The sequence below is a fragment of the Protopterus annectens genome, chromosome 3.part0, assembly GCF_019279795.1.
Source record: "Protopterus annectens isolate FY-2018-M chromosome 3.part0, PAN1.0, whole genome shotgun sequence".
NCBI classification, from domain to species: Eukaryota; Metazoa; Chordata; order Ceratodontiformes; family Protopteridae; genus Protopterus; species Protopterus annectens.
Window position 1 is genome coordinate 1,097,868,042 of NC_056731.1, and position 16,759 is coordinate 1,097,884,800.

General features: G+C 37.4%; 2 protein-coding genes across 7 annotated transcripts in view; one reads left to right on the plus strand and one right to left on the minus strand.

Annotated features, from left to right (window-relative positions):
• DROSHA (drosha ribonuclease III) overlaps positions 1–7,532 on the minus strand; it is a 3,547,421-nt gene extending 3,539,889 nt beyond the window's left edge. For 3 of the 5 annotated variants that reach the window (XM_044065331.1, XM_044065330.1, XM_044065328.1), the window contains exon 1: positions 7,316–7,463. The gene's annotated coding sequence lies outside the window, so the exon portion shown is untranslated. The other 2 variants (XM_044065333.1, XM_044065329.1) reach the window with 2 other exon arrangements.
• The window catches only part of CCHR3.PART0H5orf22 (chromosome chr3.part0 C5orf22 homolog), a 313,287-nt gene continuing 304,018 nt past the window's right edge, over positions 7,491–16,759 (plus strand). The window contains exons 1-2 of one of the 2 annotated variants that reach the window (XM_044065335.1): positions 7,491–7,866; positions 14,476–14,621. In XM_044065335.1, the coding sequence (XP_043921270.1) occupies positions 7,795–7,866; positions 14,476–14,621 (218 nt within the window). In that variant the 5' untranslated portion in view covers positions 7,491–7,794. The remainder of the gene's footprint in view (positions 7,867–14,475; positions 14,622–16,759) is intronic. The other variant, XM_044065334.1, reaches the window with a different exon arrangement.

Consider the following 16,759-nt stretch of genomic DNA (forward strand, 5'->3'; position numbering starts at 1 on the left):
GGAACAATTTATTTTTTCTCTTCGGCATAAATACTCGTCAGAATCAGTTACCCGATTATACCTAAAAAAAAGTTTTTTTTTCCTGAAACCACATAATTATACGAACTACATGTTTCAGTTGGAACACAATGACTTTCCAGACTTTGAGAAATATTATGATCTATTACAGTTGGGATGTCCTCAACCTATTCCTGTTCTTCCCATTCTTCCAGCTTTGTTGGATTGTTTATTGCAGTCTGCAACATGCCCAATAGCTCCCAAGGCAGATAAAAGTTTGTAGGACTGAAGACCTTAATTTGTTTAATATGACAGATTTGACCGTGCAGTGACAAGTCCTCCTGCAGCTAAACATTTAGTAAATGTTTATCCCTCTTCTCTGCCAAGGACTGGAAAGCCTTTGATAGATTTGGGTAATTATATTCATCTTTCACAATTATTTCTAAGATTCTTAAGTGACAAACTCACACGTTCAAGTCCTTTCTGCTTTATCTGAAAATAAGAGAATCATCACTGACAAAGGGAAAATATTCTATGAATACTGTTTCTGTGTCTCATGTAACCATATATATTTTTAAAGTATGTTTATGACTCAGCTGATATCTTCCAGAGCAGCAGTTACTGGACCTGTTATGAGAAGGTTTGCATGGTTAAGTTCTCAAAATTAACAACAGGATGTTAAAAACGACATTTTGTATACCCCCTTTAAAAACAGATGCCTGAAGTCCAGAAAAAGTGCGATAAGAGGGAGAAACTGATTCAAAGGGTAACTGTAGTTTTTCAGACTTCATTCTTCAAATAATTTAAAGCAGCTTTCATCCCCAGTTCATGACATTCTTTATAAAGTAAGCAGACTCAACAAACCTCTGGCAAACAGACATAAAAAAAAAATAAATAAATAAAAAATAAAAAACTAGCTCCCCATTTCTCTCTTTGGTAGCAGATAATCTCAAATGGGTTCCAAGATTGATCCATCAGGGGTGGGAATTCTTCCTCATCCACCAAATCAAACTTTTCCCTCCTATCATTCAGCATTTGCAGACCGAGAGGTCATACGTTCATACGAGATTGACTAGGCATGTAAGGGCTCTTAAATCATTAGCTTAGTAATGTAACCTAGTTTTACCCAGTACAGTGGATATAAAAAAAAAGTGTACATAACCCTGTTAAAATGCCAAGTTTTTGTGATATAAAAAAACGAGACCACAATAAATCATTTAAAAACTTTTCCTACCTTTAATGTGGCCTATAACCTGTACAATTCAATTGAAAAACAAATCTGTTAGGGGAAAAATATAAAAAGTAAAAAACGTACAATAAGCTGGTTGCATAACTGTGCACACCCTTAAAACAATACTTTGTTGAACCACCTTTCACTTTAATTGCAGCATTCAGTCTTCTTGGGTACACACCTGCCATCAATTAGAGAGACTCAGATTAACCTCAAATAAAGTTCAGCTGTCTTAGCAGGATTTTCCTGACATTTATTCACTTGCCTGCTAGAGCAAAAACCACGGTTCGCAAACAGCTTGCGAAGCAAAGGGATCTCATTGTTGGAAGGTATCATAGGAGAAGGGTACAAAAAATGTCCACAGCGTTGGATATACCATGGAACAGAAGTGAAGACAGTCATCAAAAAGTGGAGAAAATATGAAAACAGTGATGTTGCAAATAACTGGACGTCCCTCCAAAATTGATGAAAAGACAAGATGAAAACTGTTCAGGGAGGCTGCCAAAAGACCTACAGCAACACTTAAGGAGCCGCAGGAATTTCTGGCAAGTACTGGTTGTGTACTACATGTGACAATAACCTCCCATATTCTCCATATGTCTGGACTATGGGGGAGGGTTGCAAGACGGAATCCTTTCCTTACAAAGAAAAACATCAAGGCCCGGCTAAAATTTGCAAAACAATACATCAAGTCTCCCAAAAGCATGTGGGAAAATGTATCATGGTCTGATGAGACAAAGATTTTGACCACAATTCCAAAACGTACGTTTGGCGCAAAAACAACACTTCTCATCACCAAAAGAACACCATCCCCATGGTGAAGCACGGTGGTGGCAATATCATGATTTGAGGTTGCTTTTCTTCAACTGGAACTGGGCCTTTAGTCAAGGTGGAGGGACTTATGAACAGTTCCAAATACCAGACACGTTTGGCCCAAAACCTTCAAGCGTCTGCAATAAAGATGAAGATGAAGACGAATTACACCTTTCAACATGACAATGACCTCAAGCATACATCCAAATCAACAAACGAATTGCTTCACCAGAAGAAAATTAAAGTTTTGGAATGGCCCAGCCACAATCCAGACCTAAATCCAATAGAAAATCTGTGGGGTGACCTGAGCAGGGCTGTGCACAAGAGATGCGCTCGTAATCTGACAGACTTGGAGCGCTTCTGCAAGAAAGAGTGGGCAAATATTGCCAAGTCAAGATGTGCCATGCAACACTCCTACCCAGAAGATTGGAGTGCTGTAATTAAATCAAAAGGTGCTTCAACAAAGTATTAGTTTAAGGGTGTGCACACTTATGCAACCAGCTTATTGTACGCTTTTTATTTTTTATATTTTTCCCCAACAGATTTGTTGTTCAATTGAATTGTACAGGTTATAGACCACATAAAAGATGGGAAAATTTTTGAAATTATTTATTGTGGTCTCATTTTTTTTATATCACAAAAACCTGACATTTTAATAGGGGGTGTGTAAACTTTTTATATTCACTCTAGCAACTTGGACTAATGTACATACCTTTATAAAGCTATACAAACTAACTTCTTTTTCAAGATCTACAGGGGGCATTGCTAGGACCATTCACCAAGGGATCCTAGATTCTAATCCTTCTTCCTCTCAACTCTCATCAGCTATGGTATTCTATCCACACAGCCAAGACTACTGCAGCAGCAGTAATTGTTGAACAGAGTACAGTTAAGTTAGCTTACCATTACAGTAAATGTTCAAATGATCACTGCTGCAGTTGCCACTCCCTCTCTCCATCCCCATTTTTATATATTTTTGTTTTGTTTGCCAAGGAACTGTTGCTTACCTAAAACTGACTCTTCAGGGCTCTAGCCTCTTTCAGTTGACATTACAGCTCTGAAGGGCTTGATCCCCACACTCCTGGCTTTATCCAGCTCTGCCCAAGCTCTCAACAGTCTGGGTGTGTAGAAGGTGCCTGTATACTTTGGAAGCTGTCCGGCTGTTATACCCCATATAGCCTATAACTCATACAGCTAACACTACTACAGCAGTGATCACTCTAACATAGCTGTTACGGCAAGTTTCCTTCTACAACCGTACTTTCCTCAGATTCACCATAGGACTCTTCCTGTAGCACATCAAAGCTGTGTTTAACAGTAACTTAAGCAGAGCCTTAAACAATTCAACCTACCCCTAACAAACAGCACTTTCAGTTAGTTCCACTTGTTGAATATTTTTTATAACCAAAATTGTGTTAGTTATTTATATTAATATTCTGCACTCATTACCAGTGTTAACATCTCCCACAATCCCTTGTATTTGACACAGAATTTGCAAACTCTAAGCGTTTATCCCACAAATGTCTTCTGTTTTTTCACATCTAGTACATTATGTTTCATAGTTACTTGTTGTACAGTCTCTTTCTATAGACATTTCACATCATCTTTTTGAACATTCATTTATTAAATGTTATTTAACTCATAAAAGCAGCAACTCTTGGGCTGCCCCTTATAATAAAATGTCTCTCCACATCCTTTCACAATTATGCAAATATATCAGATTTCCTTGTTTAACCGTTACAAAACTGTAAATCACCCTTTTTTAAACAAGCACACCGAACAGCTGTACCCTGTACAAAACCCCAAATAGCTTTTCTTTTACCTCATTAAACACTCTGCTGGCTACAAGTAGACCAGACTAAGTTTCAAATTACACACATCAAAAAATTCTTTATTTCCAAATGTACGGCACTCATCTGAAGGCAGGCATTTCCAAAGGTTGTAAAATATTTACTCAGAATAAATGCCTTGCTGGCGCAGTCTCAGCAATAAAACTTACTCATTAAATGTCTCCTGGGCTACACACCCCCAAGCATATGCCCTCACACAGCTACATAAGAAATCCCATTCGATGCATCACTTCTCCTTTCACCCCCCACACTTTGTCCACATTTTTCATTAACAGAAGACTTAAAATTCGACAAAATCATATCCTAATATCCAATTTCTGCATACTAGCCTACCACAACTCCTCCAACTATTTGTCATTAACTATGTATTGCAGTTGCGAGCCACTCAAATTACCCTGCTGAAGTTCTGTTCTGTAATTGAAACTGGTTGACTTACGTTATCATTCACTTCTTGAAACAAATGCCACAACCCTTACTTCATTACAGTGTAAGTGCTAGAAACAGGTTATACATTGAAGAGTAATGGAATGCCCCACGTGCCCTGGCCAAATTTCCCCTAGTTACGACGACAACTATCTTGGGTCTTAAATGAAAACAGGTTCCATGCCTAGTGGGATTAACATCGTCAGCAAAATATAACTAAAATAAAACAAGACCTGAAAATCATAAACAATTGCATTAAAGATTCAGAAAAGTTTTTCACAACTTTCAAATTAACTAATACCACAAAATTTTTAGGCACAGTAACGCAACTAGAATAATTATCCTGAACAGTAAACTATGACTCCAAAAATGAATTATTATAAGGTGTATGTACACTGCTGCAAATGCACAAGACATGCTGGTATGAACAGTCACAGTAGTAAAACATGCATACAAGGCATTTTCAATCACAATTTGAACAATGACACTGTAATACAATCCCAAAAGCACGCAGAAAGTGTTGCTCTTATAAGGGACCCCATAAGCAAATTAGGTGTAATAAAGAGAAGGAGGAGACCAAAACAGAGAATCTTACAACTACTGGGCATCCAATGAACAGGCACAAACTTTTATTATAAGTTATCTCCTGTAAAAACAAAATAAATATCCATGTTTTCTGTTAAATCTTTACAAGACTGTCTTGAAGCTCCTATTCTAAATATGTGCAAAGATAAAATCAGGAGATCAAGATTATGAATCCACTCCATGGAGATGTCATGGGCATGCCTGCCTGTAGCGACTGTAGACATGCAATTCCTGTATTCTGGACCCTCCAAGAAATACTACACTTCACAACCTGAACAGCTTCAAATTTTGACATCCGAGATGTGCAGCAACTTTATCTTCTATAACTCTGTGGTGATCTCATCTTCTATAACTCTGTGGTGATCAGACGAAATCCCAACTCTCTATCTTGTCAAACAAACAAAACTATACACTTCCTCACCTAGACAGCAACATTCAGTACCTGGCCTCTACCCCCAAGCTTTCTACTACTGACTGGAGAGTCCTGCCTATCCTCATTATCAGCAAAGAATGCCAGTCATCTTCAAGCATATGCGGCATATGTGTAAATGAAGCCCACAACCTCTTCGGATCACAATTTCCTGGTCTCCATCTCATTTCACTTATCACTGAATTAAGACCACTGCCTTTGAACTCTATCAGTGGCGAGAATCAAAACACTACACCTACCTTGTCAGTAACCATACAACCCTCTTAGGGGTTATCAATGAAATCCTCATCAGGAACTACACTAGTTTAAATCAACCACAAGCAATATCCTGCATAACTCTGATCCATGAGCTTATGTCAGTGCAACAATATCCCATCCTTCCTTGGAATGGGACGTTGGTCATGCTGTGGTTTGCTCCATCACTAGGTCAAAAAAATTAGCAAGAAATTGCAACATACTATAGGGTGCAATGCCTGTTTTTTGTACAACTTGTACTACCATTTCCATCAGAAGTGTGATGTCTACCATTACAAATACTGCATAAATGTGACATTCCCTCAATAATTAATAGACTTGGTCATGTATACACACAAACTTTCTTACACCCACACAATTTTTTCTTACAACGTGAGCATACTTGTTTTTTTCTTATAAATTCATTTTCCATATATTTTTATTGTGAAATTTCTATACTAAATATTATTTGGAAGGTTGAAAATGGATTAATAAAATAGATTTGCCTTTCTACCTCTACTGTTGTGACAGCTGCCTGTTCAGTGGATGCTAGCTCACTAATCCTAAAAAACTCATGCAATGTATTTGCCGAACATTGTTAAGATGCTGAATCTGTAAGATAACTGTGACTTGACACTGCACGAGAAACAAAAAGCTTAAATCAGAATAACATATGGTTTCAAAGGACTGCATCTCTACGGCACAGTATAGGACAATAAATAATCACATTTTCATAAACTACATCTGTAATAACCCTATAATGAAAACATAAAAGAGTATTATGTTTTAATAACAGCAACAACTGAATCCTCATTTCAAATAATGTTCGTTTGTTTTCATTGAAATTAATTAGGGTTTCCAACAGACATATACCCTGGTCCACAGAAACAAAAAATAACTCAAAAGTTATCTGTCACAATAGGAATTCTAGCTGCAGTTAATGAAATACAGGGGGGTTTCATCCTTTGCAAAGGGGCTACAACACTGGAAAAGATTAATGATGAAAAAAAAAAAAAAATCACAAAACACAGGTTACTTAACCACACAATTACAAATTTATACAAAATGAAAAATAAGTTAAAAGTTATCTGTCAAAATACGAGTCAGAAAACTGAATATTAAGCACAAGTGAATCTTTGAGTCCTCTGAACCACCCAATAAAGCTTTAATTCTCTATAAATACCAATAACAGAAACTCTGTACAGTACTTCCCTGTACAAGAGGCAAATAAGAGATAGAAAATCTTAACCATTACTGGACTGTGAATTCACATACATTATTTGTTCTATTAAAAATCAGTTTGTAACTGTCAAACAAGAGTTAGGTGATTTGACTATTCCTGATAAAGTGCAATCAACTTCTAAAGTACTATTTACTGATGGGATACGAAGATTTCTCTAATCTGATGGTACCCAAACATCACCAAATGACTAGGAAAAAAATAAATTAATTTTAAAGCCGATTTTGGGTGCAATGTGCACACTTAAGTTTGCATCAACATTACCAAAAACAATCGCACAGTATGGTCCTTACTAATACAAAATTTTATGTTATGCACAACAACGGGTTTAGAAAGTTGGACTATAACATCTACAATGTATTAGCTTTTCAACCTTCAAAGAAAATAAATATATATGAATGTACGTGGGGGAGGGGCAAAGAGTAAACCTGTACTATAATACGCTTCATTTAAGCCACGCGTTAAAAATGCGACAACATGTAAATTATATCACTTTAAACACAAAAACCTACCAAAACCACTGAAAGAAGTTCAAACGAAATTTAAAGCACCAGCAATAACCTTGCTTGTGCTGCCGACCACCTCGAAGAAACGTTTATCTTCTCATTTACTACACTATCACCGGAAACCAATGAAACTGACTTATTCCCACCAGCCCTCACTAACCTTTTTGTGCACAGCGTAGAAGCAAAGAAAGTGCGGCAGGAAGTTCCGCCTGGTAACCGCTCCCTGGCCTTCAACGGAAACAGCTCACTAACTGCGACAAGCTTTATAATTCATTTCAATAGAGGGGAGCTTAGTTGAGGACGAACCGCAGGACTTCAATTAGATTTTCAGAAAGTGGAGTTTACAATTTGAGAGTTCCAGTGGAATCGATACTGCTTTTGATGGTTCCTATGTTACAAAACTTGATGGGTAAACTACAGTGGCTTTCCAAATGAACTTTTGGATTTAGTGTGCGGATTTTGAGGATTTTTAAATAACTGGTATTATGAATTCTTTGGCTTCTCGTCTCCGTTTGTATAAAGAACTGCCAGTTTGGGTTGTGGAAGATCATCATGACGTGAGTTTAGTCCCGCTTCAGAAAGTATTTCTGCTGATGTAATCTTTTATGCTAAAGTTTACGTTTATTTACTGTCACCAATAATTTTTAATAAATCGAAAGTTGTTTAAGGGTGTCTATTTAAATTAGTGAGATAAACGTGTTGGAAAATCTGTTATCCCTGTGTAAGGTGATGTGCTTACAAATAACCCAAATGCGATTTTTTTGAACGATGGCGGTGCTGTCCTTATCAACTGCTGTAGGTCCCATAAAATGTAATGTTTAATGGTTGAAGACTTTCTTCAAGTTGTTTTACTACTTTTTGATGAATAGTCCTCAAAGTTCTTAGGTAATACGGTCCCCATCGCAGTTTCGTTTAAACAACTTGCAAATCTGTAAAATCCAAATGTTTACGTTTTGGTCAGAAACGTAGATAACACGTTGTTAGCACAAGTTGACACTCGCATAAATAAGTATGAGTAGCTTCACAATTAGTGTAACTGTACGTCTTGAATCACTGAAGAAAATGTTTATTATATATAAATAAATCACTACAAATGTTTCAGAAATGAAATGCACATGTTTACTATCACACAGTCCACTTAGCTTTCTGCTTATGGTAAGCAACTACTCGGGACACTGCATGTCAAGTCCGTGTAAGTGAAGGAGCTGAACTTCACATTCAGTGGGTTAGATACTCTGCCCTGGAGAATGTCTAATGCAATTAGTAATTCTAGATATAGCTGGTTGGCTTGAGTGTATCTGATACTCTTGCTCTCCTTTTCAGCTGCTTGCGTTCTGTAAATGCCAGTGGATTGCAAAGCTCAATAAAGCTTACTCCACATCACCTTATGTTTGCGTCAAATCAGCACTATGTTTACTTTTTTTGTGAAAGCAGTTGCTGACCCATCGGTTATAAAACATTACACAATATCTTTGTTTTACTTCATTAGAGCCTAAACTGGAGACTTTACTTACACACGTTTTCCTTTGTAGTCCACTTCCAAGGTATGTTTATAATTTAAAAAGCTCAACAGTAAAAGTAAGCACAGGTCGTGGATTTCCATGGTTTTCTCTTGATGTTATATGTGTTTGCTACATGCGCACTCCTGCCTAGTACGACTCTGGAGTCTGTCGTCATCTCAGTTTTAAAAACACTTTGTGAATTCAAAGGTTCACCCCATAAAAGTTAAGTTTACAGTAGACCTATAACTAGTATCAGTTCTGCCACCACAAACACATTTCTAAAACAGGAAGCTTAGGATACATTTAAAATCCACATCAGTGAAACTCTTTGTGGAAGAACTGCTATGTTATATTAGAACTACTCCATTCAATTCAAATTCTAGCCTATCACTGTGCAGTTTATATTCCTAAACAGTATATGTTGTATACTGGTGGTCCTGGGTTAACGACATTTCAGATACTACACATAAATCACATTGAATAGTTTGATGTCACTGCAAAAAAAGTGTTGTATAAATAAGATGTAAGCATTTGCACTGGGCTCAGCACTGTATTAACCAAAGTACTGTGTTGACCAGGTTAATATGAATGTGTATTCCCAGAAATAAGAATAAACAACAAAACCAAAGTTATCTGCATTCATTGCCCAATAGATGGATGTAAGATATCTCAGTTTCGTGTACTGAGTTTGTAAGTCAGGAGTAGGTACAAGATATTTCTGTGTCAAACTTGAAGATATATAAGTAGCAAAATGTTGCTCGCTTTCCATACCCATAAAAACAAAAGCCATAAATTATATTATCGAACTCAACCTACCAGCTAGAGCTCAGGCTCACTCTTCTGCCCTATCTCCAATTCCCACCCCTTCTTGTCAGACTCTTAATCACATTAGTATTTACATGACTAACCACCCGCTTCCTGTTACTCCACCAATCTACTCTCCATATCCCGTCACCAGCCCTCTACTTATATCCTTTTAACCAGTCTGCACATCCTCCACCCCTTTTCTCCCATTAAACCAAATTTTCCTCCTGCAAAACCATACATCTTTCACACCTTCTACTTTTTTCCCCACTTTAGCTCTCTAAGATAACACTTCCACCTCTAATCATCATTTATTTAACTACCTTTCACCACTTTTTATATATTTACAGAAAGAGAGCACTACACTGACAGTTTTGCTCCCTTATAGTAATGTTACCTTCACTTCTCCTCCCTTCATCCCACCTGTGTACTCCATGCACACACTGTCCTATCAATAAATACACCCTGGCAACCCTCAGATTATAACTTCAAAATAGTACCTAGTCTTTTCTCTTATTATATCCATATTTACAAATACAAACTGCATCTTCAAAATCGAATCTCAGACAAGTCAAAATATTCAAAACCAAGACAAAATGGCTTATACTCCACCACCACTCACCACTACACCTACAGCTAAGTGGAAATACATGCCCTAACCCAGTACCCACACAACTCCATAATTCTATTCGAAGCAGCTGTTACCCCTCACCTCCAGGATTATACCTGATCCTCAAAAGGGCTACTCTCTCTCAACATTTTCCACATTAATATTGCAAACATCTGTAGTAAAATAAACTTCCATGCTTGCTAACTTTGTACTTCCCAGATATAGTCATACTCACTGAAACTTAGTTAAAACTTGAAATATAAGAAACTGAAATTCTACTACTAGGTTACAGTGTACTAAGAGCCGACAGAAAACACATGAGCAAGTGGAGTTGCCATTTTCTTTAAAAATAATCATCTCCAAGTAACAGTCTCCTTGCATCCCTTCACAATTCAGTAATGCTAAAATCCTCAGCACATCCCTCCAAATTAACCCTCCCAAGTCCTTCTACGTAATAGGCATTTATATTTCCCCAGGTAAAACATTAATACAGCAGAAGAATTTTTTTAACTGAGCCTCTTCAAACCTCCCACAAGAAAAAAATCCTTAGAGATGTCAAAATTAACTTGTTCTCTGTATCTACTAATATCCCTACATATTCTATAAACCTATATGGCCTTTCCCAACAGATTATACACCCCACACATTTTAATAAAAATAACAGTAAATGGACAATTCTTGATTTGGATTTTAACCTCTGCACCCAATAAATTCACATACTCTGGGGTCCTGCCTGGCTGACTTAGCAACCACCTCATTATATTTACTATGAGACAACAAATCACACTTCAACAAAGATACTTTAATCTCTAAACTAAAACTAGTAAATTGGAATAACCTTAAATATTTTCCATTAAGTGATGTTACAGCGGAGTTCAACAACATCTTCCTAAATATTTTTAAATGAACTTGCTCCACTACAAAACAAACATGCTAAAGTCAAACCTACCTACAAGTGATGATGCTGCATTTATAGAAGTGAGTACTAGCAAATAAGGTTGACGGCTACAGATCAAAACACCCTACTGGGCCTTCTCATCTAGCATTGTTGAAAAAGCAGTTTGGGAAGCATGTGACTGTCTAGATAAGTGCAGGCTGTTTTCTGATGTGCAGCATACATTTAGAATATGCCACAGTGTACACATTATCGTAAAAGTTTAAGCAGGGTGAGGTTATGCATGCCATTAGTTCTAGACATTTCTAAAACCTTCATCATTTCTGGCTGTCCCTTCCCCATAAAAATGTAGGCATCATCTATACACTAATTTTTTGGTTAATGGTGTATAACAGCACTTTGAGTTAGAACTGATATGGTGATGCTAGGTCAGTGCTATAGAGGTCTATTAAATGTATCCAGGTGTGGGAGTAGGTATAAAAAATGCTTACAGGACCTCTACTGGCCTTTGGGCATAGGTGCTGTGAAGGGTGAGAAGTACAGAGAAGGGAAGATGTTAGTCCATTTATTTAATTTCTAATATGCTTTCATAGCAGAATGAAGTATCATTGTCTTTCAGTATGTATCTGTTATCTTGCTTCCTGCTTAATATTAGCAAGTGCTGACCAGGTTCGAAAAGTATTGGTTCTGAGTAGAAAGTTCTATTGTGGAATTTGAAACTTGTGCCTAATATGGAATGTAACCAGCTAACGTACCTTGCAGGGATGCATGAGGGATTGCCTACTACTTTATAGGACACTAGAGAGCAAGAACAGTATTATTTCCTGTATAGAATACCAACAGACTCCTTGCATTAGATGAATGGCAGCCCTCAGAAGCATTGAGTGCTGAGTCCCACAGGAAGTAAATGCATTAAGAAATTAACAGTTTAGCTGCACATAAAGAATGGGAGCTGGAGGAGGACTAAGCCGTATGCACTGTAGCTAATTGGACCAGATGCAAATTGTTCCATGAGGGAGAGGCTTGGCTGGGTAATAAGTAGCTTCTGCTTAGTGCCTTTCATTCAAACCTGATAGTGTTGAGAAAGAATCCCGGTATGATGATCATACTTCATCTATATTTGTGCCAGTAAGTGACGAGTGAAGTCTCACATTTTAAATGTCTGGATTTGTGCCTTGCCAAGTCTTATTTCTTCTTTCATTAGCAGTCATAGGAAAGTTGGAAATCTTGCACAGGGTAATAAGCTTCCTTATGGATTAGGGCTACATTTGGGCTGTTTTCCAGCCTTTTATTTCACAGCTCATTCTGGATATTTGTTTAATCACTACCTGTGATTTTCATGCTTCTGAGTGTGGTTTCCATGATTGACATGATATCTCATTACTCCAGTTCTACAGTGACTTGTGTTGGGATGTAGTGGTAAAGCCTCCCGTGTGTAGAAACCCCCCCCACAAAAAAAGAAGAAGAAACTTTGCTAATAACCTTATACAGGTGGGAGGCAGTTGCCATCTGTTAGCCTGTCATTGGTAGTGGCAAGTGTCATGGATGAGGCTTACTGTTAGTTCTCTTTAATCAATCTAAAGTTTTCTAGCAGCTATTTTGACCTCACTGTTTTAAATATTCAGAAGCTAGGGGTACATTTATGTCAAACAGCAAAACATGTTCTTGAAGTTTCTAGAGAAAGTCACCACTAAACTTTCTGTTTATTTAATGTAGTCTTGGAGGTCTATAGCAGCTTCTATATCAGTTCTGTAACAGATGCTTCTGAGCCTTTGCCTGGTCTGCTCCTTCCAGGATATTTAGATATTTGACAGGCTGCTTCTCGAGGAACCTGTACAACTATAGAAGACAAGTCTTCATTTAGGTTTTTACACTCTCTTCAAATTAAGCTTTTACATATATCATTTCAGGCATGTTGATGTTTGATTTCCAGAGCTTCACAAACGTCATGGCTTTAAAACCGATCTAAAGAACTGATTCAGAAATTGTATAAACAGAAGAACAAGCTGGTAATACCCCCACTTATTGAGGGAACCTTTACTGCAAGTGTTCCTCAGGGTTTTGTACTAAGCCGCCTAATACTAATTTTCACTGTTTATTAATAGCATCAACTCAGTTGTGTGTCTGTATAACATTACCCTCTAGTACTGCACCATCATAAACCTCTGTGCCAGTTGTATTACTCTACTCTACATGGATACTGCCTGTCTTCAGCAACCGTAGAAAAGTGCAAAAAGACTTCTTATCTCTGCCTATAGTTTACTAAACAATTGCATACTGTCAGAACCTCAAAACTGCTGCATTGGTCTTTGGCACCCAACGGAAACTTTCCAAAATCCAATTTTCTGTATAAAAATTCTGTTTCTAATAAAGGCTGCATAAACCTTGTACAGAAATAGAAATATCTTTGTCTTATTATAGATCCCACTCTGACATTCAGAAAACAGAGACACATTGACCAGAATTACTTTGCGGCTTAAGGCTGCCTATTCCATTTAAAATCACCAAACCTTATGAAGCCAGAAGAAGCTCTACCAGAAAATGTACTTAACACCCAGTATGGAATATTTTCATTTTTGTCTTGTCTGTGTAGCTTGCAATACACAACGTATTCAAAATACATTTTAGTGGTATGTACCGATTCACCAGTCTCCCTTCAGCTTGAAAATCATTGCAACAGCCTCCAAAAGGCTAATTGGCTTGGCTACCAATTACCTGTCACTCTTCTCTCTTATTTCTACCTTGACCTTTCAACTTTTGTATGCACGTCTGTCCATATCTCAAAACTGTTTTGTTAATATGCATTCTGTACACTGATTGCTTTGTGATATCCGTTTTAATTACAGACTTCAGAATTTCTGTATCCTTGTACTTAGGAGAAAGACTGGTTTACATGATCCTACAATGAAATTTCAGGGTGTAGTAAGTAGTTTAAGTTTCAGCGTTTTTGTAATCCCTGAGCCATTATACTTTGGAAAATGATTTGTTTCTCAAAACAGTAAGTCTCCACATCACTTTTTTTTCTTGTGTAGCACATTTTCCTTGTGTATTAACTTTACTTATTGAAGCTGACTTGATTTATTGTATTGAATGCTTGTGTGTCCTCTTATGCTCTGTTTTTGGTGTTCACTGGATCAGCTTGCTTGTTATAAATATTTTCTAGTTAGGGTTGTTGACATAGTTACAGTGCAGCAAATTCAGAACTGTAAACCACCATGTCATTAATGCACTATTTTTGTTTTATATTTAATTTTAACATTAGTTGACATTGTTTATTCCATTAAACCATACTTTTGTCATCATAATAGTTTTAACTTTCACTGGAACAATTTGCCTGTTGTGTATGTTGTTTTAGGTGTTGCCTTACATTTACCGTGCAATGGGTTCCAAGCACTTGCCAATCGGCGATATCACCTTGGTGCATTTAGATTCTCATCCAGACATGCTGATTCCAGTGAATATGCCTGCAGATACTGTGTTTGATAAAGATGCTCTTTTGAAGTAAGTAATATTTAAGTACTTCAGATAATAGTTTGTCAATATTTTTTCCTGGTATGACAAGTGTTTTTTGAAATTATTTTGAGACTAATCTCTTATTGTGCTGTTATTAGATCTGTATATTTTCTTTTTTGGTGGGGGTTGGCATCCATCTATCCACCCATCCATCCAACTATCCAGTGCTGTTGAGTCACATAACGTTTATAATGACTCCGTGAACTGCTGTTTCCATCCACAAAATTTACTAAGCAAGGAAACAATATTATATTGCCAGAACCTTTCTTCTGTATCACAAGCAGGAGGCATAATGGCTATCTTATCATAATTCATCTACATAATGCACCCATGAAAAAAAAAAAAAAAAAACACCTTGACCTTAGTGCGTCTTTCGTTAAGCCATTGCACTTTTATGTAAAGTTAATTTACACCGTAGCCCTTTCCAAACCTTTGCTTTCAACTCCAACATCTTTCTCTTTTTTTCTTCTTCATAATTCAGAAAAAGCTAACCAAGTGCCCTCTCTACAGAGGTCAGCTCAACTGCCACCTCATATTGTTACATGTCCTTAATTGTGCAAAATATTCGTGACCTGCTAATTAACATTTACTATTCTTGACCCGATAAGTATAAATTTGCCATCGTCATGCACAGTTCCACTAGTAACTCCCTCAGTCCATAAGCTAATAAACTTTTCTCTCAAACTGTGCAACTCCCCTGGAACCAGTATATTGGAATTCAAAGAATTCAAGCACACAAATCTCATATTCTTAGATAAAGATTTAACTTAATACAACATGGCCTTAGCAGATAAGATTCACAGAGGAATTTTTTTCCCACATAAGCAAATTTATAGAATTGGTAGCTCCATCTAGATCCAAATGCAGTGGGAAATTTAAAAGGAAACCACCCTGGTGGTCCACCAACATAAAAAAAAACCCTTACAATATGCAGCAGATCTAAAGACCCCCAAGGTCAAGGGAAATACTTGGAATTTGACTAAGAAGTACTAAAGCAGCCCATGAACCTGAATTGGCATCTGAAGTCAAGGACAATTACAGATCCTTCTTTGGTTATGTTAAAACGCTAATCTGGAAATGATAGGTCTATCAGTGTGACAAGTCACATTTGTATGGCCATAAAACACATTATAACAGACTAGAATAACATAGACATTAAACATGCCAGGTTGGGTATACAGCAATTTGGTTTTGTAAAGGGTAGATTCTATCTAATTAACCAGATAAACTTCTTCAGAAAAGTAACACAGGCTGCTATGCAGCCTACCTTGGTTTAGTCAAGACATTTGACACCATCTTCAGGCTAGCATAATAAACTAAATGCATTATAAATAAACCGTATGTGGCAAGCTAGATAGCTGATTGGCTAAAATCACAACCTACACTGTGAGCGTGGCAGAGGCAGCATCAGAGTTTGTGAAGGTGACCAGTGGTGCTCCACGGAGCTTAGTGTTGGGACGGCCTACAGACTAAAAGCCAAGACCTTTGGCTAACCACATAAGCAGATGATTGCAAACTTGGGAGTCATTTCAATCTCCCCCTCTGACAGATGATTTCCAGCAGAAATGTTCACTTAGAAATGCTAGTGTTTTGAAAATGGGATTAAATTAAATGCTAAAATGCAGCAATGTTGCATTTGGAAGACACGCCATCCCCCCAGCATGTAGCATTGACAGTAACCCATTTAGGAACATGTTTTGATAATTCTCAGTCTCCTTTGATTGCCGTGTAGCAACAGTTGTAAAGAAATGCCTCTACATGGAGCAGCTGATTGCTAAGGGAATATCATCCAGATGTCCCCTTCTGTTCAGCACTGATCAGACCAGTTAGAGAATACAGCACCTCATTCGGGATGTACTTCATCAGACATATCAAAACAGGTGGAAAGACCCCAAAGGTTCATCCTAAGTACGATCACAGGCTTAAAATCCCTATGCTACCAAAAATACTATAAATTCTGTCCCTGTTTTCTGTGTTATACAGGCTCCTCAGAGGAGACCTATGCCTTGCCCTCCAGGCAGTTGGGAACCCTGTTGTCCAGGATCTTTTGTACCTTCAGAAATCAAATGGTCGCACAAATGCCAGAACAAGGGATCCAAACCTATTTCAGCACATGACTAAAACAA